Source organism: Psittacula echo (genome assembly GCF_963264785.1).
Source record: "Psittacula echo genome assembly, chromosome: 2".
Classification (NCBI taxonomy): domain Eukaryota; kingdom Metazoa; phylum Chordata; class Aves; order Psittaciformes; family Psittacidae; genus Psittacula; species Psittacula echo.
Window position 1 is genome coordinate 160,232,819 of NC_137737.1, and position 23,323 is coordinate 160,256,141.

General features: G+C 48.9%; 1 protein-coding gene across 5 annotated transcripts in view; it reads right to left on the reverse strand.

Moving 5' to 3' along the window:
• ZC3H3 (zinc finger CCCH-type containing 3) overlaps positions 1 to 23,323 on the reverse strand; it is a 157,275-nt gene that overhangs the window by 80,949 nt on the left and 53,003 nt on the right. For all 5 annotated transcript variants that reach the window (XM_080610612.1, XM_080610614.1, XM_080610613.1 and 2 more), the window contains exon 4: positions 10,341 to 10,491. In XM_080610612.1, coding sequence (XP_080466738.1) covers positions 10,341 to 10,491 — 151 coding nt within the window. The remainder of the gene's footprint in view (positions 1 to 10,340; positions 10,492 to 23,323) is intronic.

Sequence of the window (23,323 nt, forward strand, 5' to 3'; positions counted from 1 at the left end):
CCCCATGGCACTGAGGCTTCGTCTCCACGGGGTGTGAGCACTTGCAGGGACGGTGCCTGCAGCCCTGCCCTGGGCAGCCTGTTCCAATGCCTGAGCACCCTTTGGGGCAGGAATTGGTCCTCAGCTCCAGTCTAATTCCACTTGGCTTGTTCAGCCTTTGGATGTGGTAATGCTTGTGCAGCACCATGATGGAACTGGGAGATGGTGAGTCTGGTGTGAAATGGCCCAAGCACCCTCCAAATAAGCGCTTCTCACAGCCTGAATGCCGTGCAAAGTTTCTGGTTTAGCTCATTTCTCATTTTTGTTTATCTTTTTCAATAGGAACCTTTGGTCAAATGAACGTTGAACCGAAACGGGGGAGATTTAGGTTACATATAAGGCAGAAGCTCTTCCCTGTGAGGGTGCTGAGGCGCTGGCCCAGGGTGCCCAGAGAAGCTGTGGCTGCCCCATCCCTGGCAGTGTTCAAGGCCAGGTTGGACACAGGGGCTTGGAGCAAGCTGCTCCAGTGGAAGGTGCCCCTGCCCGTGGCTGGGGTTGGAACTGGAGGAGCTTTATGGTCCTTTCCAACCCAAACCATTCCATGATTCTATGATCTCAGGCCAAGGCAGTGCAGCAAGTTCAGCATCTCACATGGCAGAAAGCTGGGAGCTCACCAGGAGGATGGCTCTCAGTGAGGCTGGGAAAGAGCCTGGTGGTGGAAACCATCTCTTACGTGCCTTTAATTTAAGGGGAACATCTGTGTTTGGCAGGGCTTAAGTATCACAAAAGCACAACGATGCCCCAATGATGCTAAATGAGAAGATGTTGCTTTTATTCTCAACTACGCTCATTGTTTCCACATCCATATGATCTCCCTAAGGCCAAACCCCAGCTTTCTGCATTTCTCACTCTAAATCCAGTGAGCAAGACATTCACAGGGCTACAGATCCAAAGCCACATTTCAGCAGCCAAATAAGAAGCCAGATTATCCCCAGGTGCCTCATATCCACAGGAAAGAAAGGTTATTTTCCATATCTCTGCAGGAAATACAAGCTATTTCCCTTAAAGAACATGAAGACTTCCAGCTATACCCCACTAATCCAGAAAGGGAGGAAGAACAAGCAGATATCCATTATTTAAGCCAAAGTCGTCAAGCATCTCCTTTTCCTGCTCACAACCAACAGATCCAGCCTGTGATGATGCTGCAAGAAAAGATCCAGGTTTCAGGAACATTGGGCTCCCTAAAGAAGGATGCTCCAAGGGAAGGGCCGATCCAAGATGAACACAGCACCCTGCTGAGTACATAACCCATCGCCGCCTGCCCAGCTTCAGATGTGACAGCTTTATTTTTAATAGAACCCATTCAAAACTCCACTCCTCCATTAAGCAAAATTAAAACAAGAAAATCCCATTATTCCAAGTATTCCCATCTGCAGTTAAAGCTGGTGCTTAACCTCCGAGTCCTGCCTTTAGTTTGGTTTCATTAGTTCCTCCAAAGCAGAGCTTGATCACTGTGGGTGAACCTATGGGGAGGAAACCAGAGGGTGCCCCCAGTGCCACAGCCCCACATTCATGTCAAAGCAGCACAAAACAGAACCCAAGGGCACAAGGCTGCTCTGGAACAGGATAGGACTGAGAGGAGCTTGGGGACAAGGGGGACAGGCCAGGCAGGGAATGGGCAGAGCTGCCCAGCTTGAATCTGCTGCTCAGTTTGGGAGAGCATCCAGGTGCCAGGGATGCTCTGGTGGGAAGGAGAGGGGGGAAAAAGAGGGAAAAGAGGAAAAAAGGAGAAAAACACCAAAACCAAACCCACCCCCCCAAAAAAAAAAGGGGGGGGGGAAGAGAGAAATAAGAGAAAAAATTTATAGAAAATAAAAGAGGGAAAAAAGGATAAAAATAGAAAAAGAGAAATAAGGAAAAAGGGGTAAAAAGGGAAAAGGGAGAAAGGGAAAAATGAAAAAGAAAAAATGGGGAAAAGTGGGAAAAGAAGGAAGGGGAAGTGGGAAAAGATGAGAAAAGGGAAAAGAGGGAAAAGGGAGAAAAGGGAAAAATGGGGAAAGGGGAAACAGTGGAAAATTAAAAAACGGGGGAAAAGAAGAGGAAAGAGGGGAAAGTGAAAACATAAAAAAGTGGGGGAAGTGGGAAAGGGAGAAGGGGAAAAAAGGAGGGAAAAGGGGAAAAGGGAGAAAAGGGAGAAAATGGAAAACGGGGGAGCAGAAAAGGGGGGGAAGAGGGAAAAAGGGGAGGAAAAGGGAAAAGGGGTGAAAGAGGGAAAAGGAAGGGAAAGGGCAAAGAGAAATAAAGGAAAAAAGAAAAGGAGAAAAGGGGTAAAAGGGAAACAGGGAAAAGGGAAAAAGGGAGAAGAATATAAAGAAAAAAAGGAAAAGAAAAAGGAAAACGAAAAAGGGGGGGAGGCAAAAAGATAGAAAAAAGAGAAAAGGGAAAGGGAAAAAGTGAAGAGGGAAAATGGAAAAAGGGAAAAGGGAAAAAGAGAAAAAGGGATAAAGAGAAAAAAAGAAAAAATGAGAAAAGGATAAAGGAGAAAAGTATCAGGAAAAAGATTAAAGAAAAAGAAAAAAAAGAAGAAATAGGGAAAAAAAGGAAAATGGAGGAAACAGGAAAAAAGAGAAAGAAGAAAATAGAATGAGGGCAGAGGAGAAATAAAATTAAGAAAAAGAAAAAATAGAAAGAAGGAAAAAAGAAAAAGGAAAATTAAAAAGGAAGAAAGAAGAAAGGAAATGAGAGAACGAAAAAAGGAAAAAGGGTAAAAAAGAAAGGAAAATGAAAAGAAAGGAAAGGAGGAAAAGATCAGGCAAAACATAGAAGCAAAAAAAGAAAGGAGAAAAGGAAAAGGGAAGAAATAGGAAAAAACAAAAAGGAGAAAAGGAATAAGGAAGAAGGAAAAAAGAAAGAGGAAGAAGAAAACAGAGGGGGAAGCAGAAATAAAATTAAGAAAAAGAGAAAAGAAAAAAAGAAGAGAAAAAAGGAAAAAGGAAAAAAGAAAAAGGAAAAAGGAAAATTAAAAAGGAAAAAAGAAAAAAGGAAAAAGGGAAAATGGCAAAAGGGACAAAGAATAAAAGCAGAAGGGAAAAAAGAAAAAGGGAAAATGAAATAAAGGAACGGGGAAAGATCAGGGAAAAGATAAAAGCAAGAAAAAAGAAAAAGAAAAGAAACAGGAAAAAAGGAAAAGGAAAAAGGAAAGAGGAAGAAGAAAACAGAAAGAGGAGGAAAAGAAGAAACAGAAGCAGAAAGCAAAGCACGCAGGAGAGAAGCCCGAGTGCCACACTCTGTGTGCGTGCGTGTGTGAGCACGGGGGGAGCGCTGAGCATCTCAGGCATTAATCCCGAGCTTTGCCCCGAAGAGCCGCCATTGTTTTGTAAAGCCTCTAAACCTGCCCCGACCAGCAAGTGGATTACTGAGGGCCAGATGTCAGGGCTCCTCGGAAACAATAGGGGCTCGTGTATCTCCATCCAGCCTCATTAAAGAGATTAAAAGTACTTCCTATAGGGGAGAAAAGAAAAGATGTCTTTTCAAACGGGAGCCGCCGTTTCCTCCCGCCTGTAAATGTCGCCCATCCCGGCGGATGAATTCCCCTTTAATGAGATGTCATTTTGGAGAATGGCTTCACATCCCTTCAACAAAATATTTCTGAGCTTTAAACCTCGTAAACCCACGTCGAGATTATGAAAAGGAAATTTACCAGAGAGAGAGGGAGAGACAAAATAAAATCAAACCAAAGAGAAGGCGCCAATTCGCAGAATCCATGACACGGCCGTTTTTAAATGTGATGGAAAAGGCTTTCCAAGTTATCTGCTTAAACACAGGCTTTCTGTTTACTTCTCACTTTCATGTCAAATGAATTTGGGAGGAAAAAAAAGTGACAGGAACTTTAAGGGCATTAGTCACATTTCAGATTAACGCCTCAAAAGGCAGGGAGGCAGAGGGTGCTTTAGCATCTTGATAACAGAAAGTTAACTCCCGGTGGTCCAACATCTGCCCGTGGGGTTATGATGCTGCTTCACCTACATGAGGGGAGATCCAGGAGGAACTGGGTTATAAGAGGAGGGAAAATCCCATGGGAGCATTAGAAATAGCTTGGAAAGTTGTGCTTGAGACCCCCTAAAAATAGGAGGTTGCAGCCTGGTCCTTGCAGGCTCCCCCCACGCCTGAAGAGCAGCATCTCAACCACAGAACCATTCCAGCCTGTGCTCCAAACTGGTCAGCAGGAGGTTAAGATCCCACCCTCTGGATCCCTTATCCCTGCTGAAGTGACCAGTAGGGAAAATAAGTGGAAGAGGAGAAAAAGACCATGTTTGGTGAGATCTTTAAAACTCATCCCTGTCTGCTCACAATATACGGCAACGTCGATTAAAGCTTTGCCAACGGAGCGCTCAGCAGTTATCAGCGGGAGAAGCCGACGTTAACAGTTTTCTGTGTCTTCTCTGCAACTTCCAAGATGATGCCCCAGCACTGGAGAAATACGGATCTGCTCCATCCATTGTGCATTACATCCCCAAATCCCACTCTCGGCTCCTAATCCCAAGCCACTGACTCCTCTGGATCAGGAACGTGCTGTGATTTAACACACTTTCCTCTTGGAGAACTGCACAAGCATCTCCAGAACTGCTTCGCCTTGAAGAGCAGCATCTTTGCTCTCCAGAACTGCTTGATGACTTCTGGGAGTGCAGTGAGTAAATAGATGGGAGCAGTGTCTGCTCAGCAACACAGAGAAATCATAGGAAGCATTCACGTGCCTTTGGCTTCTTCACCTTGAAGCCTTCTTCATCCCTTCAGTTAGGGATGGAGAGAGAAGGATCCAGCACACCATGGACAGAGCTGACTCTGAAAACTATTTTGCCCACCCACTTCCATCTAATTCCACCACCCACTGCTAGACCAAAGCCCCTTTTGGTCTCCATCCCATGTGTGTCACTGAGGGATTTGGTATTTTCACAGCTGGATCAGGAATTAAACCAAAAAGTCCTCTCCAGACCGAACTAATGGTTCATGGACTAATCTGGTTTCCACAGCCACCAACTCCGGATGCTGTTGAGAAGAGGTGTGAATCCCTCCAATAGAAAACTGCAGGATGACACCTGGGGAGATGCCTCTTACAAATGGTCATATTTCACAGCATCATGGAATAGTTTGGGTTGAAGGGACCTTAACACTCTCCCAGCTCCAACCCCTGCCACGGGCAGGGACCCCTTCCACTGGAGCAGGGTGCTCCAAACCCCTGTGTCCAACCTGGCCTTGAACACTGCCAGGGATGGGGCAGCCACAGCTTCTCTGGGCACCCTGGGCCAGCGCCTCAGCACCCTCACAGGGAAGAGCTTCTGCCTAAGAGCTCATCTCAGTCTCCCCTCTGGCAGGTTCAAGCCATTCCCCTTGGCCTGTCCCTACAGGCCCTTGTCCCAAGCCCCTCTCCAGGTTTCCTGCAGCCCCTTTAGGCACTGGAGCTGCTCTAAGGTCTCCCCTTCAGGAGCCTTCTCTTCTCCAGGCTGAACCAGCCCAGCTCTCTCAGCCTGGCTCCAGAGCACAGCTGCTCCAGCCCTTGCAGCAGCTCCGTGCCCTCCTCTGCACTCATTCCCACATTCTAAGTCGATTCTGCTCTCAAACTATCCCAAAAACTGAACACCATGTGGTGGTGGCAGCTTATGGAGGTGCTTCTCACATGAGATGCTTCAGCATTGTCTTTCTAATGGTCATCAGGTCTTGTTTAAGGGAATTAGGCTTTTAGGACATTTGCTGCCATCCCCACGTCCCTCTCATCATAGCAGTAATTCCTGGGATCACCATCCCATAGCCACCAAATCACAGCAGGCACAATGACTGGGGCTGCCCTTCCCCTGCCCCTTTCAACACCAAACCCTAAAGGCTTTGCAGGAGGAAAGGATGACAAGGACCGAAGCCAAGCCCAGAAGACTCTTGTTTCCATCTTACTCCATTCAAGATGCTCCGGGCCAAGGAAGAGAAAGAAAGGAAGAAAACAACACAAAAGCACACAAGTGCATCCTCTGCTGATGAGTCTGTTCTACTGAGCAGGCACTTCTCTGACAAATGTTAGATTATCTTCTTTATTTATTTATAGTGCTGGAGGGGTAGGACTGTCCCTCAAGAGGTGCTGCGAGGCTTTCTGAAGGAAACATCAGAGCTTCTCTATGAGCAGCAGGCTGGTATTTGCAGACAGGTTACTTTTAAACACGTGCCTCAGTCGTTTAGAAGAAAACTCTTCAAAGTGGGTCAGTGTTTGAGTCACCCATTGGGGGGTCTATAAACACGACATCAGTTCTGTGTTGGCTTTCTGCTCCCAAAAACGGGTCTTAAAGTGGCTCTGTCTCTCCACGAGAGGGTGAGTTGGGATCTCCTGCAGGTATTGGGGCACCCTCCTTCTCCCAGCCAATGCTCTTGGCACAGTTCCTGGCTGAGCCCACCCCAGACATGGCATTCACCATAAGCGGGCATGGACATTTCCCACCGCTGCCTCGGGATGGATGCTCAGTGGCTGTTGGGGTTGTTCCTTCTGCTTTGTTCCGCCTGCAACAGGACTGTCCCTTTGGTGGAGCACGTAGCTTTGTATCTGCAATGACCGGGAGCATCCTCCTGCCCTTATCCTCATCTGCTCCACCAGCCAAGCTGTGTTGGGGTGGAGGATCCCAACCACGATGGCAGACACCCTATCTACTTTTCCAGCATTTCCACAACTTTACAGCACCCTCAACTCCAGGTGGTTTCTGCTGCCTCTGGGCAAGGTCTATGAAACCTGAACATCCTGGTGGCTGCATCTGTTGACACCCCACAAATCACAGAATCACAGAGTGGTTTGGGTTGGAAAGGACCTGAAGTTCATCCAGTTCCAACCCCTGCCACGGGCAGGGACACCTTCCACTAGAGAAGCTTGCTCCAACCCCCTGTGTCCAACCTGGCCTTGAACACTGCCAGGGATGGGGCAGCCACAGCTTCTCTGGGCACCCTGGGCCAGCGCCTCAGCACCCTCACAGTAAAGAACTTCTTCCTTATCTCCAACCTGAACTTCCCCTGTTTCAGTCTGAACCCATCACCCCTTGTCCTATCACTGCAGTCCCTGATGAAGAGTCCCTCTCCGGCATCCTTGTAGCCCCCTTCAGACACTGGAAGCTGCTCTGAGGTCTCCACGCAGCTTCTCTTCTCCAGGCTGAACAGCCCCAATGTTCTCAGCCTGGCTCCATACAGGAGCTGCTCCAGCCCCTGCTCATCCTTGTGGCCTCCTCTGGACTTGCTCCAACAGCTCCATGTCCTTCTTATGTTGAGGACACCAGAACCGTGATGCACGGAAAGAGGCTGGAAGCAGGAGCAGCATCACCACCATCACTTAACATGCAGCTTGATCCATCACAATTCCTCCCTGGCAACTCACTCAGCCCTCTCCTGGTGGCAAGAGGCTGTGTGAGGAGAGGACACCGCCCCCCCATCACAATGTCAATAGGAGCAAATGGGATTTAAGGCAAGCAAATGAGAGCCCTCTTGAGCTGCGCTCCTGTGAAGCAGAGGGAGATAAGGGGGAGGAGTGAAAAGGAGAATCCATAAATCTTCACCTCATTCACAATGATTCGGAGCTCTTATTAAGTAAATTAATTGAAGTTAATTTAACTCGATCATGACTCCCGATCACAGTGATTTACTGAGGGGGAAATTGCATTAGGAAAGGCCACACTCGCCAGATAGAAGAACGGAAGAGAATTAGATCCACTTAGCAATGGGAATTAATATGGAAATAGCAGGTGTAAATTTCACCTTATCAAGAGAGGGAAAATGATCTTCATAAATTTGGAGCAATGGCCCCCGAGTTGCTTATAAATCTATTTAAAACAAAAATATTACCAAAAGTGTGCTAAAATTAATTTCAAATATACTCCCATCTCTCGCCTTGGAGTCAAGTCAGCAGCAGGGGCAAGTTTCACGCAAGGCAGCAGGAAGGGGAGGACACAACTCATCACCCAAGGGATTAGCACCAGGTACCTCTGGACCTGCAGCAAACTCTCCCTGTCACTCACGTCACAGAATCATGGACTGGTTTGGGTTGGAAAGGACCTTAAGGTCATCCAGTTCCAACCCCCTGCCATGGGCAGGGACACCTCACACTAGACCATGTCGCCCAAGGCTCTGTTCAACCTGGCCTTGAACACTGCATGAGATGGACACGGCTCCTGCCTAACGTTTCTTGTGGCAGTGTATCTAATCTGAAAAGATCAGTGCCTATGTAAAACCCTTGCACATCACCTTTGGACTTCCCAAAACCTGGATTTCATAGCAGGAACTTCCCCTTAGCAACAGTTAGAAACCACACTGGGAGCAGCACTTGGCTGCAGCACCACCAGCCTTTGAGCATCGCACTTCTGGCTTAAGGTGAAAAGGATGTTAGAATCAATAGCTGACCATTCAGTATGATGAACACCCAATGATGAATGAGGAGGTGTCTAATCCAGTGCTGCAGCAATGCACAGTGTGCCCCACCACCACCAAAGCCACCCATTGATTAGACCAAAACAAAGCAAAGCAGCAAGAAAGCAGATCCTGGCTCCTTGCTTGTTACAGGTCCAGGAGGATGCTATGAATGATGGAGAAAACCCTATAAGAGAAGCATTTGCCATGTGCTTCCTCCAGCCAGAGCAGATGATGCATCACACACCACAAAGGTAATAGGAGACTGAGTAAGTGATTTATTGCTTCTTTAAAACCTAATTGTTTTAATTGCTGATGGCATTTGATCAAGATTTGCCTGAAGCAGCTGGAAGATCCAAACCACATCATGTAGTGAAGTCAGAGATTAATATGGATAAAGTGACTCTACAAGTGAGAGCTTGCAGCCAACCCTGGTGGCACGAACAGGTCGCTTCTGTGCAGAATCACTACTCAGCTCAGCAAGAGCCATGACCCAGCAGCTTGAGACTCCTGCTCTAACCCTGCCTGAAGCTCCTGCCCTCCTTGGCTCTCACTGCAGATCCTCCATCCATCAACTACCCAGATCTGGAGTAACAAACTACAAACCTGAGCCAAATAGTTGCAGCATGAGTTGCTTTCTACTAAGGCTGAACTTCATAGAATCCCAGACTGGTTTGGGTTGGAAGGGACCTTAAAGCCCATCCAGCTCCAATCCCCTGACACCTTCCACTAGAGCAGGTTGCTCCAAGCCCTTGTGTCCAACCTGGCCTTGGATGTTTCCCAGGATAAGGCATCTACCACCTCTCTGGGCAACTAAGGTAGGCATCTATTACAGCACTGGATTAAACACATGCATCGCAGCAGATCAAACTTGAGGTGGCAACGAGGAGCCTCTCTCCATCCCTTACCACTGATGCCTGAAAGAGTGTTGCAGTTCAGGCTCATACATCAATGGGTAATGGTTGGGAGCAATGCCATGTCACAGTATGACACAGTGCACCCAGAGGAGCTGTGACGGCCGCATCCCTGGCAGCCAACAATAAGGGACAATCCCCAGCATCCCCCAGCTCCTTGGGTTTGCTGCACTGGGATGAATAACAAGAAATCCATAACAGAGCAGAGCAGGCTCTGTTTGCCCAAAATATTGCCTGTGACAGTGGCAAAGCAGCATCTCAGGAGGAGGAGAAGTCATTCTCACCCTAAGACTAGCCAGAATCTGCGCTATAACCAAAACCACCAGTTCTAATAGCACCTTTTTTAGAGCATCAATCACCATAATGATCTTTCTGCTTCACACACAACTTCCAAGCTTTGTCTTGACATCAGAGATGTTCCCTGGTAACATCCCCATCAGCAAATGTGGACGCAGCTCGCCCACAGCTGAAACACAGACACCAGCACAGCTGATTTAGGCTCAGACTCTAGGGCATTGCACAATCCTTTGGTGACATCCTTCATCAGATGGGTGCTGGCACGCCAAGTTATTTGCTCCAAGGCCAGGCTGATGCTCCATCCATCCAGATAACCCAGGAAGAAGCAAGTTTGTGCCTGCACCTACCTCCTGGTGTAGGTTTGGAGCCTCCAACATGCTTTCAATAAGCTCCTCTGTAGCACCAACATCCATAACATTATAAGGCAGAGGGAAGGTCTGGCCATGTCCATCTCCAAAAGAAGCAGCAACTTTGCTGAGGTCTGACGTTAAAAGTTGTTTGAGTTTATTCTTACAGCTTATTTAACTGCTTCATGGAAACAATTCATTCCCATAGGGAATAAATAGAAAGCCGCAGGCTGTAGTAAAACTGTTGGCCACCAACACGGACCAACACGATTCCTAATGGGATTTTACACTCTGAGTGAATAAACTCAGCTAAACAAATAGAGAAATTAAGTGATGAACACATAATGGTAATAACACAATAGCCAAGGGATGGAAGAATTACCTGGATGTCACAGGGCGCCTCATCTTCCAGTTGGGAACGGGGCTGCTGAAGGGCGACGAGGTTGCAGGCACCACGTTCTTCTTCACTATCCTGTAGCGGGTCTTTATCACCTTGTTGGCTGGGGGGCTCCTGAGGAAGTGCAAGTTGCCTCCTACAAGAAAGCAAATGGGAAGAAGGGCTTGAAGCGTGTGGGGTCATCCCAGTGTGTGGGATAGAAGGGAACTCACCAACATATGTCCTACACCAAAAAAAGAGGGGAAAAAGGTGGTAAAAGACCCCTGGGGTGCATCAAGCATGGGACCACCATGGTTTATGGTAAAAGAAAGGCTTTGATGGACATGGGGTTGGCTTCACCAACCCAGCAGCAAAACTCTAACAAGCAAATCATGGATTCACCAACACCTTGATCCCCAGCACTGGAACTGGAGTTAGGCATTGGGCTCAAGCTTAAACAGGGAGATTTAGGTTGGATGTAAGGATGAAGCTTTACTGTGAGGGTGGTGAGACACTGGCACAGGCTGCCCAAGGAAGTTGTGAATGCTCCATCCCTGGCAGTGTTCAAGGCCAGGTTGGACACAGGGGCTTGGAGCACCCTGCTCTAGTGGAACGGGTCCCTGCCCATGGCAGGGGTTGGAACTGGATGAGCTTTAAGGTCCCTTCCAACAGAAACCAGTCTATGGTTCTATGATGCAATCACTCCCCTTTTCCTCCTATTTCACACTGGTTTATTCTGCTGAACATTTCATGCCATTAACACACGTTTAATTCTGGTTTTCCTCCACTTGATGGCAAGCAATTTTTTGTGCAGCTTTAAGGAATGCATCTAATTGCCTGACTTTTATAACACACACTGTAACTGCCCAGATAATTAAAGCTGACACTCCGTGCTGAGACCAAGGCTTCTGGGTTTATCACTGATTTAAAGGGCCGGCTGTTATTCTTAGGGATACTCTAATTATTAGAAGGTTGAGAGGGGAAAAGCAGAATCATTATTTCCCCTGGAAATGTTGGACCTGTCCCCATGTTTGTCTTGGTGAAAGAAAGGAGAATCAGGTTGTGTTCCAGGTAAAGGGGTAACCTGCATCTATGCTGCAACTAGAAAAACAGGCATGACCAGCAGGTTAAAGGAGGGGATCCTGCCCCTCTACTCTGCTCCCGTGAGACAACACTCGCAGCATTGTGTGCAGTTCTGGGGTCCTCAACATCAGAAGGACACGGAGCTGTTGGAGCAAGTCCAGAGGAGGCCACGAGGATGAGCAGGGGCTGGAGCACCTCCTATATGGAGACAGGCTGAGAACATTGGGGCTGTTCAGCCTGGAGAAGAGAAGCTGCGTGGAGACCTCAGAGCAGCTTCCAGTGTCTGAAGGGGGCTACAAGGACGCTGGAGAGGGACTCTTCATCAGGGACTGCAGCGATAGGACAAGGGGTGATGGGTTCAGACTGAAACAGGGGAAGTGCAGGTTAGATACAAGGCAGAAGCTCTTCCCTGTGAGGGTGCTGAGGCGCTGGCCCAGGGTGCCCAGAGAAGCTGTGGCTGCCCCATCCCTGGCAGTGTTCAAGGCCACGTTGGACACAGGGGCTTGGAGCACCCTGCTCCAGTGGAAGGGGTCCCTGCCCGTGGCAGGGGTTGGAACTGGTTTAGCTTTAAGGTCCCTTCCAACCCAAACCATTCTATGACTCAGATACCCATCGCTTTAGAGGTGAGGAAAGAAGAGAGGAAAGAAGACAGAAAGCAAACGGGTTTTCATCACTGCTTCCCTGTCCTGGGACTTTTTATATCAGACTAAATTCTTCAGGGCAGCAACTTCACCATCGTGTTGGTTTCTAAAGCCCTTTGCAAGGTTTAAGCTCTAATTCCAATTCCAATTACTCTCAAGCACTGGCAAAGTTGGGGCGTTTTGCTTCAGAGAACTGCATTTAGGACTGCAGAATAGGAACAACAGAAGGACAGACATGCAAACCCCTGCATGGCCCAATGCTGCACGCACATGATGAAATCCCACCTACTTTGAGACTACAAGACCCTTCTTTAACCCAGGAGGCATGGATGCATCCAGCCTCTCATGGATACAGCATCAACCACACACCCAAAGCAGCTCTTTCACACCAGGATGGGATGAGAGCCACAACCCCCCTCCTCCCCATACAGCACCAGCACAAGTTGACCCTTTCCCTCCACCTTCCACAATTATTAAGCTGGGAATTCACTGAATCCATTATGAACATCATTTTGCTGCCCTTACACCAGCTTTCGCTGCCACTCATCATCCCAGAACCTCATCAAACTCCAGTCTGACACCGTCTCCCGCTCGCGCAAGCAACAGAGGTCCCAGATTGTTGAGCTTTGGAGGCATCCTCACCCCCCTTCCCTGCCCAAACGGGCTGGCACCTGGTAAACTCTATTCCCTGGAGGTAATTGGATGGTGCATTCATGCCGAAGCTGCTCTTCTGAAAGTGCCTGCATGCACAGCTCCAGCATTAACCACCTCCTCAAAGAGCCTCTCCGAAGAGCTCCGGTTGCTATTATTACTTGCTAGCTGAGGGGTTTTGTGTAGATAATCATGTTATTTAGACAGGATGTTGGTTTAATTCCCTTCATTACAGCCTCCCAGGGTTGTAATTTGGGTGGGTTTTTTTTCCTCTCCTCCACATGATGTATTCCCCATGGCACATTTCACTCAAATCAAACACTTTTGGCTTTTATTACAAACAATACCCCAGCGTCCCCCGTTATCAGCCCGGCGCACACACGCGGGCTCCTCGCACAGCTCCAGAGGTCAGGTCTAATGACTAATCGATCTCATTAGCTTTCCTAATTAAAAACTTTACTACCGCAATGGAAGACAAACTACAACCCCCCAAAAAAACCCACCCGCCCTGCTTGCATCATCTTGGAATGGGATATGAGCAGCATTTATCAGCCCAGGCTCCCGGCGCAATGGGACGCGCGCTGCTGAGGTCGGTGCTTTGTTCCGAGGCTGCGCATCCCATGGGATCGGGGTAAAAATCACAGGGTAAACTCTAATCCTGAGCTGGAGGTGGGGAATTTGCTGCCAAAAGCTCTCGTCATGGTGCTGCGAGCAGATGGGAGTCCACCAGTGAATGCATCCCTCAGGAAAGGGGTTGAATGCAACGTGGATCAGAGAGTCACAGAATGGTTTGGGTTGGAAAGGACCTTCAAGCTCATTCAGTTCCAACCCCTGCTTATGGGCAGGGACGCCTTCCACTAGAGCAGGGTGCTCCAAGCCCCATCCAGCCTGGCCTTGAATACTATGGGACGTGTCCTGCCCATGCCAGGGGGCTGAAACTAGATGATCTTAAGGTCTCTTCCAACCCAAACCAGTCTGGGATCCTATGATTTCTGTTCTGTCTCCCCAAAAAGAATGAGGTTTTAACATCCAAAAGGGACAGCTTTCCTCCAAACCCAACAGAAAGTGAAGAATTAAGAGCACTTGCAAGGAGGTTTCAATATAATAAAGTAAAACCTTTTCTAAAAACATGCATTTACCCCGAAAAAATGGAGAGAGGGAACATTGACCTGCTGCTACTTACTCCAAATCCTTCACCCCTATACGCTCTCATTAAGTCCGAATCATAGAAACATATGATCATGGAATGGTTTGGATTGGAAGGGACCTTAAAGCTCCTCCAGCTCCAACCCCTGCCACGGGCAGGGACCCCTTCCACTAGAGCAGGGTGCTCCAAGCCCCTGTGTCCAACCTGGCCTTGAACACTGCCAGGGATGGGGCAGCCACATCCTGTGCCAGCGCCTCAGCACCTTCATAATCCTCCATTTCTGCCAAAAAATGAGCAGAGGGGGTGTGGATATTAACTAAATTTGCCTGTTTCTCAACTAAACCAGGTCCAACAGTCCCAGTCCTGGCACACAGGCGGTGGGGGACGTTGCACCCTGAGCCTGTGTGACTGTGCTGTTACAGCAGCTCTCAGCATCCTCAGCCACCCGAGCACTAACAGGCACGTATCCAAGTCCACGAGGCAAGAGGAAGATGATGCTGCTCGGGGTGGATGAGGGAAAGGGCAGTACTGGTGGAGTAAATCCTGCCCACCTACTGCTGGGAGAAGGGAAGCTAAATAAGCAAGAGGGATTTCAGAGTGCACATACTCAAAGCCAAGAACCACAGGATCAGGGACTGTCAGGTTGGAAGGGACCTCAAGGATCATCTGGTCCAACCTTTCTAGCGGAGCATGACCTAGGCAAGATGGCCCAGCACCCTGTCCAGCTGGACCTTAGAGGTGTCCTACACTGGGGAATCCACCACTTCCCTGGGGAGATTATTCCAATGGATGGTTGTTCCCACTGGGAAACATTTTCCTCTTGTGTCCAACTGGAATCAATCCAGCAGTGACTTGTGCCCATCACAACTCATCTTTTCCATGTGACTCCTTATAAAAAGAAGTCTCCACCGTCTTTGTAGCCATCTTTTAAATATTGAAACATGGGGATAATGCCTCCCCTGAGCCTTCTTTTCTCTAGGCTGAACAGTCCCAGCTCTCTCAGCCTTCCCATACACAGCTTCCCACTCCATGGATCACGTTTGTGGCCCTTCTCTAGACTCTCTCCAGCCCTCCACATCTTTGTAAAGCAGGGATCAAAACTGAACACAGTAACAAGAGATTATTACTGCTTTTAGAAAAGGATATGGGATAGGAAAAGCTTCCCAAATTGACACAGAAATGAGGTAGGAATGGGAAAAGACCTACATTAATCAGTGCTGGGGGCCATGACATGACCTGGGTCCTATCAGGTCTCCCACCCTCCATCAATAGACCTCCTATGTGTGAGTCTCTGCTGGGGCACACCAGACACTGGCAGCTCCATCCCAAGCTGCTGGCACTGCTGCTGTTCAATCCCATTCCAAGGCGAGCCTGGGAAGCTGTGAGTGACAGGTACATTGATCTTCCAGCACTTGGAAGCGAGATGGGAGCAGGAACGAATGCAAATTGGGGAGCAGAACCTGTATCTCTAATAGGATGCCAGTATTGTCCTCAGCTCCAGGGGAGACCCTCGGGATGCAGAGCAATACAGAGGGGCCACCCTATGGGACCCTTTTGACCCAGTCACAGCAAGTCCACTAAGAACAGAAGCAAATCAGAGGCTAAAACCCTCTGATAAATCAGAGTTGCTGTTTCAAAGGCAGATATTAGGAGGAATAATACAGGGATAAGGAATACATGCGCAAAGGATGCCACCAACGTGCCCTAACTCCTGATACAGGCTCTGATGCTAGTAGAGGTGCACTCAAAACCAAAGCAGCTCAAAAAGGACTGAAAATCTCTGCTCAAGGGTATTCTGAAGACAAACACTTTCTAACATGAAGATGAATCCCACAAAAACCCTCGCTAAAGGATTTGCTCCAGTCCTGAAAGCAAAGATCCAGCAAAACCTGCTATTATCTCTCCATCATCTCCCAGAACAAAGACATTTTGGACCTATCCAACTCATGCACGGACCTTTCAAGAGTTATGTTAACAGATCACAGAATGGTTTGGGTTGGAAAGGACCTTAAGATCAACCAGTTCCAACCCTGTGCCATGGGCAGGGACACCTTCCACTGGAGCAGGGTGCTCCAAGCCCCTGGGTCCAACCTGGCCTTGAACACTGCCAGGGATGGAGCAGCCACAGCTTCTCTGGGCACCCTGGGCCAGCGCCTCAGCACCCTCACAGGGAAGAGCTTCTGCCTTATACCCAACCTGACATCAAATGACCTTGCAATGGAGATAAACCTGTGGATGAACCAGGATGAAGTTTCTTCCCTGCACCTACCCCCCAAAGCAAATCATTTTGGTGTTCCCATCACACCACAGGCACCCGTAAGACACCAACCCTGAGCCATACGATACCTTTTACTCTGGCTACCAACTTGGGCAAGTCCCCAGAGTTAACAAAAGGCTTTAGGAATTACTGTAATACTGTTAGGAAGCGAGTGTGAAAGCAGGCACCAGTGTTAGGGGATGATTATCTCGGAGCGTGTTCAATATGTTCCCACAGAATGGCACAGCAAGAGGTTAATTATATTGCGACTGGAATCCGCTTCCAAAAGGCCCATCCTTGGCTTGAAGAGGGGAATTGAATTTTCACACTCATTCAGCTCCCAGCTCTTTCAAGAGCAATGGCTATTTATGCCAGAATGGAAATGATGGCTTATGAGCATCAACTGCTGTTTAATAGGACATAAATAAAATTGATCAGAAGAGCTCTACCTGTAACCCCAAGCAAGACTGCTGTTTCAGGCTGTAAGAGTCACAGAGGACAAGGGAAGCACAGGTTTTGCAGCTGGAATGCTTGAAGGGGCTCTGAACCCGTTGCAATGGTTGCTCAGCACGGCAGCAGCTTCCACTGGGAACATTTGGGGAATTAACTCCAAATCTGCTTTGCTGATTCCTTTAAGCTGAAGGGACCGCAGGCAAAGACGAAGCTAATGGAAGCCATCAGGCACCACACTGCACTGAACAGGGAGAATGTAAGGGAATACCTGCTTTCATAGGATCAGGAGTTGGAAGGGACCTTAAAGCTCCTCCAGCTCCAACCCCTGCCACGGGCAGGGACCCCTTCCACTGGAGCAGGGTGCTCCAAGCCCCTGTGTCCAACCTGGCCTTGAACACTGCCAGGGATGGGGCAGCCACAGCTTCTCTGGGCACCCTGGGCCAGCGCCTCAGCACCCTCACAGGGAAGAGCTTCTGCCTAAGAGCTCAGCTCAGTCTCCCCTCGGGCAGGTTCAAGCCATTCCCCTTGGCCTGTCCCTACAGGCCCTTGTCCCAAGCCCCTCTCCAGGTTCCCTGCAGCCCCTTTAGGCACTGGAGCTGCTCTCAGGTCTCCCCTTCACACAGCAGAGGGGCAGGATCCCCTCCCTGAGCTGCTGCTCACGCTCTGGGGTTCAGCCCAGCACATGGGGGGGTTCTGGGCTCAAGCTCACACCGAAGCTGGTTCTGGATGCTCCAGATGCCCTGAAGCAAAACAGAGATGATATTTATACTGGGATTACTTTAAAGGCTGTTAGACAGTAAGGAAGCTGAGAGAACCATCAAAGGAAGAAGCAGCATCTCTCACTCCCTGTTTAGAATCAATCCAAAGGTTTAGGAAAGCCCCGCCAAGCATGGAGATGGCATGGGGGAACCAGGCGATCCCTTGGCTGCTGAGAAGAAGAGAGAGCATGGAGGAAAGCATCTGGAGAAGCTGGGGACAGTGCAGCGAGGAAACACTGTCAGCAAGTGTGACAGGGGAGAATGGGAGGCAGCAGAAAGGAAAGAAGCAGGCGTGAAAGTCAGAGAGCTCCAAGAAATCCCTGGGAAAATGCTGCTGGAAAAGATACCCAGGATCAGCATCCTCAAAGTGGAATTCCTGCACTCACCTTTCAGCCCACTGTGGCTGAAGAAGTTTGAGAGAAGGAAACCACGCAGCATCACACAAGGTTGGTGATTCCTTCTTGAAATTAGGGAGCAGGATCTCAATACCTGTTAGCTGGGACTCGTGCTTCGTCGTGTACGTCTGCATGCACAATCACATAGCTCAGCTCCCTCTCTGGCCAACCCATGCATCTGGAATCATGGAATGGTTTGTGCTGGAAGGGAGCTTAAAGCTCACCCAGCTCCAACCCCTGCCACGGGCAGGGACGCCTTCCACTAGAGCACCTTGCTCCAAGCCCCTGTGTCCAACCTGGCCTTGAACACTGCCAGGGATGGGTCATTCACCACTTGTTGGATCTGGTTGCTTTGGGTTTCTACTGGAGCACCAAACTAAAGATGCACAAACTAAAGATGCACTTCCATTAAGGAAAGGTATTTGATAATAACTCACAAGCAGAGCAGCCTGGGCAGAGTCCTCAGTGCTGCTTTTGGAAGCCACCGTAAGCCCTACAGCAGCCAAACCAGCACAGCACAAAAACCCAGCCAGCAGAAGACTTTCTGCTTGTGTCTCTGTGAGTAAAACTCCCCGGGGGAGCTTTTAGGTGTTTATTTTTTATCTCACTAAAAGGCATTTAAATCTTGCACCTACTGCTGAAGATGCATGATGTGTGTCTCCTGGACCTGGAGAGACTAACACTGATTTAATACATGGAGATCTTTACTCATGATTGGTAGCCCACTACACACCGGTCGTCAGCACGTTGTACATCACAGCCTATGCTTCCCTTCCTCCAGCTAGCAGGAAACCATCTGGTTACTCACAGGGGTTTGCATCCCTTATAGTAAGGATTAACTTTCCCAACTGAACTCACTGGGGAAGGACTGGGAATTCAGCCATGTGCTGCAGCATCTCCATTCCCCATCATAAAGAAAAGGGCAGCTCCATGAGGATCGTCGCCACACTGAAGCCTGCAATGGAAGTGCAGTGGGATGGAAATCACTTCCCAAAGTCTGGACCCATCAAGTGCTTCTTCCACAGCTCCCTGTTTGTTTGGGATGCTCAATGGCTTTCAATTCAAATGAATTTTGGCTGCAACCAAATCTGCAAGCACTGATGAGGTGCAGGAAATAGGTGACGGCCACAGCACTATCACACAGAGCAGCAAGGCAGAAGAACATATATCCCTGTGGTGGCTGCCTTTATGGTCCCAAGTCCAAACACCCAGTTACTCTACAGCAATAGCTCTACAGTTTTAATATCAATATTTAAACTGCAGCAGAAATGCTGGAAAACATCTGGATTTATTCTCTCCAATCACAAAGCATAAGGAAAGGCAGAGATGGATGGATTCTGTGATAGATAGATGTGGCCAGCAGGTCAAAGGAGATGATCCTGCCCCTCTACTCTGCTCTCATGAGGCCCCACTTGCAACACTGTGTGCAGTTCGGGGGTCCTCAACATAAAAAGGACATGGAACTGTTGGAACAAGTCCAGAGGAGGCCACGAGGATGATCAGGGACTGGAGCACCTCCTGTATGGAGCCAGGCTGAGAAAGTTGGGGCTGTTCAGCCTGGAGAAGAGAAGGCTGCGTGGAGACCTCAGAGCAGCCTTCCAGTATCTGAAGGGGGCTACAAGGATGCTGGGGAGGGACTCTTCATGCGGGACTGCAGTGATAGGACAAGGGGTGATGGGTTCAAACTGAAACAGGGGAAGTTTAGATTGGATCTAAGGAAGAAATTCTTTACTGTGAGGGTGGTGAGGCACTGGAATGGGTTGCCCAGGGAGGTTGTGAATGCTCCATCCCTGGCAGTGTTCAAGGCCAGGCTGGATGAGGCCTCGGGTGCCACGGTTTAGTGTGGGGTGTCCCTGCCCATGGCAGGGGGGTTGGAACTGGATCATCTTAAGGTCCTTTCCAACCCTGACTATTCTGTGATTTTATGATAAGGAAGAAATTGTTCACAATGAGGTTGGTAAAACACTGGCACCGGTTTCTCAGAGAGGTGGTGGCTGCCCCATCCCTGGACACATTCAAGGTCAGGCTGGATGTGGTTCTGAGCAACTCAGTTGAAGATTCGAGGCCAGGTTGGACAGAGCCTTGGGCAACATGGTCTAGCGTGAGGTGTCCCTGCCCATGGCAGGGGTTGGAATTGGATGATCTTAAGGTCCTTTCCACCCCAAACCATTCCATGATTCTATGATCCTGCTGCTGAGAAGCCCCACAGTGGCCCCATCCAAACACCACAGTGGCAACGGAGCCTGCTGAGGATGAGGAGCCACCACATTACCCACCTCTCCACCGGGATCAGGGAGAAGTGGTCACGCTGAACGCGCTAAACACACTTTTCCCAGCCACAGCCCATGGTAAAGAGCCCGAATGGGTCTCCAGAGCCCTTGTTCCAACACAACCCTTATTATTATAACAAAAGAGGGTGGTGGGGTTTTTCTCTCCCCCCCTCTTCCTCCAGGGAATGATTATTAATGTGATTCCAGAAGCTGGGTCCATTCCTCTAAATGAGAGCGGGATGGCAGGAGGAAGGCTGATAAATGCCCTCCTCCCCCCGGCCTCGCGGCGGGAGCTGCCAGGGCTCCTGGTTCTAACAAGCTGCAGATGGAAGACGACTGGAATAACAAAGTATGAATTTTTATGAGTCTAATAAATCACTTCACTGCTTTTTTCCCCCCCTCCTCTTGATCGTTTTCAGCACTTCAGACACTTGCAAAAACCCCGGCTCTAATCAAATGGGTTCACAGATCCCGTGTTCACGCCTCGCCGGGGCACACACAGAGGTGGCTCTGCTAAGGGAAACGACAGGGAGCGTTCGGCACGATGGAAATCCATTTGCATTCCGGCTTTGGGATTGATTTCATTGATTTGGACTTAATTTAATAAGGAGAGATTTGAATCCTTTAGGTATGCCCCCTCCCTTAGAGCCACTTCTCAAACTCAACATCACCCATTAAACCTTTCCTAACTAACACCACCCAGTTAAACCTTTCCTAACTAACACCACCCAGTTAAACCTTTCCTAAAACCACCCAGTTAAACCTTTCCTAACTAACACCACCCAGTTAAACCTCTCCTAACACCACCCAGTTAAACCTTTCCTAACTAACACCACCCAGTTAAACCTTTCCTAACTAACACCACCCAGTTAAACCTTTCCTAACACCACCCAGTTAAACCTTTCCTAACTAACACCACCCAGTTAAACCTCTCCTAACACCACCCAGTTAAACCCTTCCTAACTAACACCACCCAGTTAAACCCTTCCTAACTAACACCACCCAGTTAAACCTTTCCTAACACCACCCAGTTAAACCTCTCCTAACACCACCCAGTTAAACCTTTCCTAACTAACACCACCCAGTTAAACCTCTCCTAACTAACACCACCCAGTTAAACCCTTCCTAACTAACACCACCCAGTTAAACATCTCCTAACTAACACCACCCAGTTAAACCTTTCCTAACTAACACCACCCAGTTAAACCTCTCCTAACTATCCAGTTAAAAAAGCCCCTGATCTGAGTCTGGCATCAGCAGAGAAACTTGGATGAACTCTGTGAGAACAGAGGAAAACTTTGCAGGCAGAGGGTTTCTTAACATCTCTTTATTTCTCTTCTCTACAGTGCTGTAGAAAGCAGGCAACGGAGAGTCTCCAAAGCCATCCAGAAACAAAAGGGTTCAACTTCAAGCTGAGGATGCGCACATGTGTTTGTTGAAGGAAGTACGTGCTACGAGGCCTGAGGAGCACCATGGTGAGGGGAAGAAAGAATCTCCTTTGCTCTCCTTATCAAAAAGCTACTCCTGAAACCTCCAGGACAGTGATTACCAGAGGAGAACAGAGGCAAAGTCAGACACACCATGGTGTGGTTACGCAAAGGAGAGCACGACCATTGCTCCCCTCTGGTCTGTAATCCCTCAGGACCAAGCACCAATCCCACAGGAACATAACCTGCAGCTCCAGGAACTTTGAAGCCCAGAAAACAACATCTTTGTGATGGACGCAGCTACCGCACCCATGCTGATGGCAAACCTCCATCCCACCAGACCAATAGCATCCTGAGCCTTGATGCTTTACCCCCTGAAGGAAGAAGGGCAAGTTAGCTGGGAAACCTGCTGTTTCGTAGAATGGTTTGGGTTGGAAGGGACCTTAAAGCTCATCCAGCTCCAACCCCTGCCACAGGCAGGGACACCTTCCACTAGAGCAGCTTGCTCCAAGCCCCTGTGTCCAACCTGGCCTTGAACACTGCCAGGGATGGGGCAGCCACAGCTTCTCTGGGCACCCTGGGCCAGCGCCTCAGCACCCTCACAGTAAAGAACTTCTTCCTTATCTCCAACCTGAACTTCCCCTGTTTCAGTTTGAACCCATCACCCCTTGTCCTATCACTCCAGTCCCTGATGAAGAGTCCCTTTCCAGCATCCTTGCAGACCCCCTCCAGACACTGGGAAGCTTTTCCATCATCCTCATCCTCCCGCAGCCTTTTAATCCATTCCCTCTGTTGTTTTTTTCCCCCTGCTTTTCATTTGCTTTTCCAGCACAGCGCTGCATCAGGGAGGGAATTCATCTTTGACAAACATTTACCGATTATCAAATCACAACTGCAGCTGCAGACAGGGGCAATAAGTCACTTGAAGCAACCGTCCCTATTGTAGGCTGAGGAGTTTGGGCAGCTCCTCGATGACAAATCACTCCTGTCAAAGCCGCGTGTTCCCTGGCGCTCCGAACCCGTGTTCTCTTGTTGTTCCACGCTACCTGGTGTTTAATGACAACACTGTCAGACTAAGACGAAGCCTCGACGCTGTGGACTGTCAAAGCCCTATTAGAGGGAAGATTGAGACCCTGCTCTTCTTAAACTCACTCAAGCAACACAACCCACAAGTTTTTCTAATTATGGTGCGAGAGCCATCGATCGCGCGCTGACACCGAACCTCTCCGTATGAAATGGGAGTAGTTTGCTGGGTGACACTTGCTATAGATTATTGGGGGTGGGTTGGTTTCTCCATACACACCTCCTTCTAGCCAAAGCCTAGGATGGATGGGAAGGAAGAAGAGGAAAGTGAATGCTTTCACTTAGGTGACTTTGTAATCTTGGATCTTTAATGTCAAAGCAACTTTTGGGAGGTTGATGGTTGTAGGATGCTTCCCTGGTTGGGAAAACCAACCTGTCTCCTTCAACTCACACATCTCCTGGCATACAAGCCCTACTTAGATTATCCCAATAAGTATCTAACAGCAGGATGACCAAACTGGAGAAGAGAAGCTGTGTGGAGACCTCAGAGCAGCTTCCAGTGTCTGAAGGGGGCTACAAGGATGCTGGGGAGGGACTCTTCATCAGGGACTGCAGTGATAGGACAAGGGGTGATGGGTTCAAACTGAAACAGGGGAAGTTCAGGTTGGAGATAAGGAAGAAGTTCTTTACTGTGAGGGTGCTGAGGCGCTGGCCCAGGGTGCCCAGAGAAGCTGTGGCTGCCCCATCCCTGGCAGTGTTCAAGGCCAGGTTGGACACAGGGGCTTGGAGCACCCTGCTCCAGTGGAAGGGGTCCCTGCCCGTGGCAGGGGTTGCAACTGAATGAGCTTTAAGGTCCCTTCCAATCCAAGCCAGTCTGTGATTTA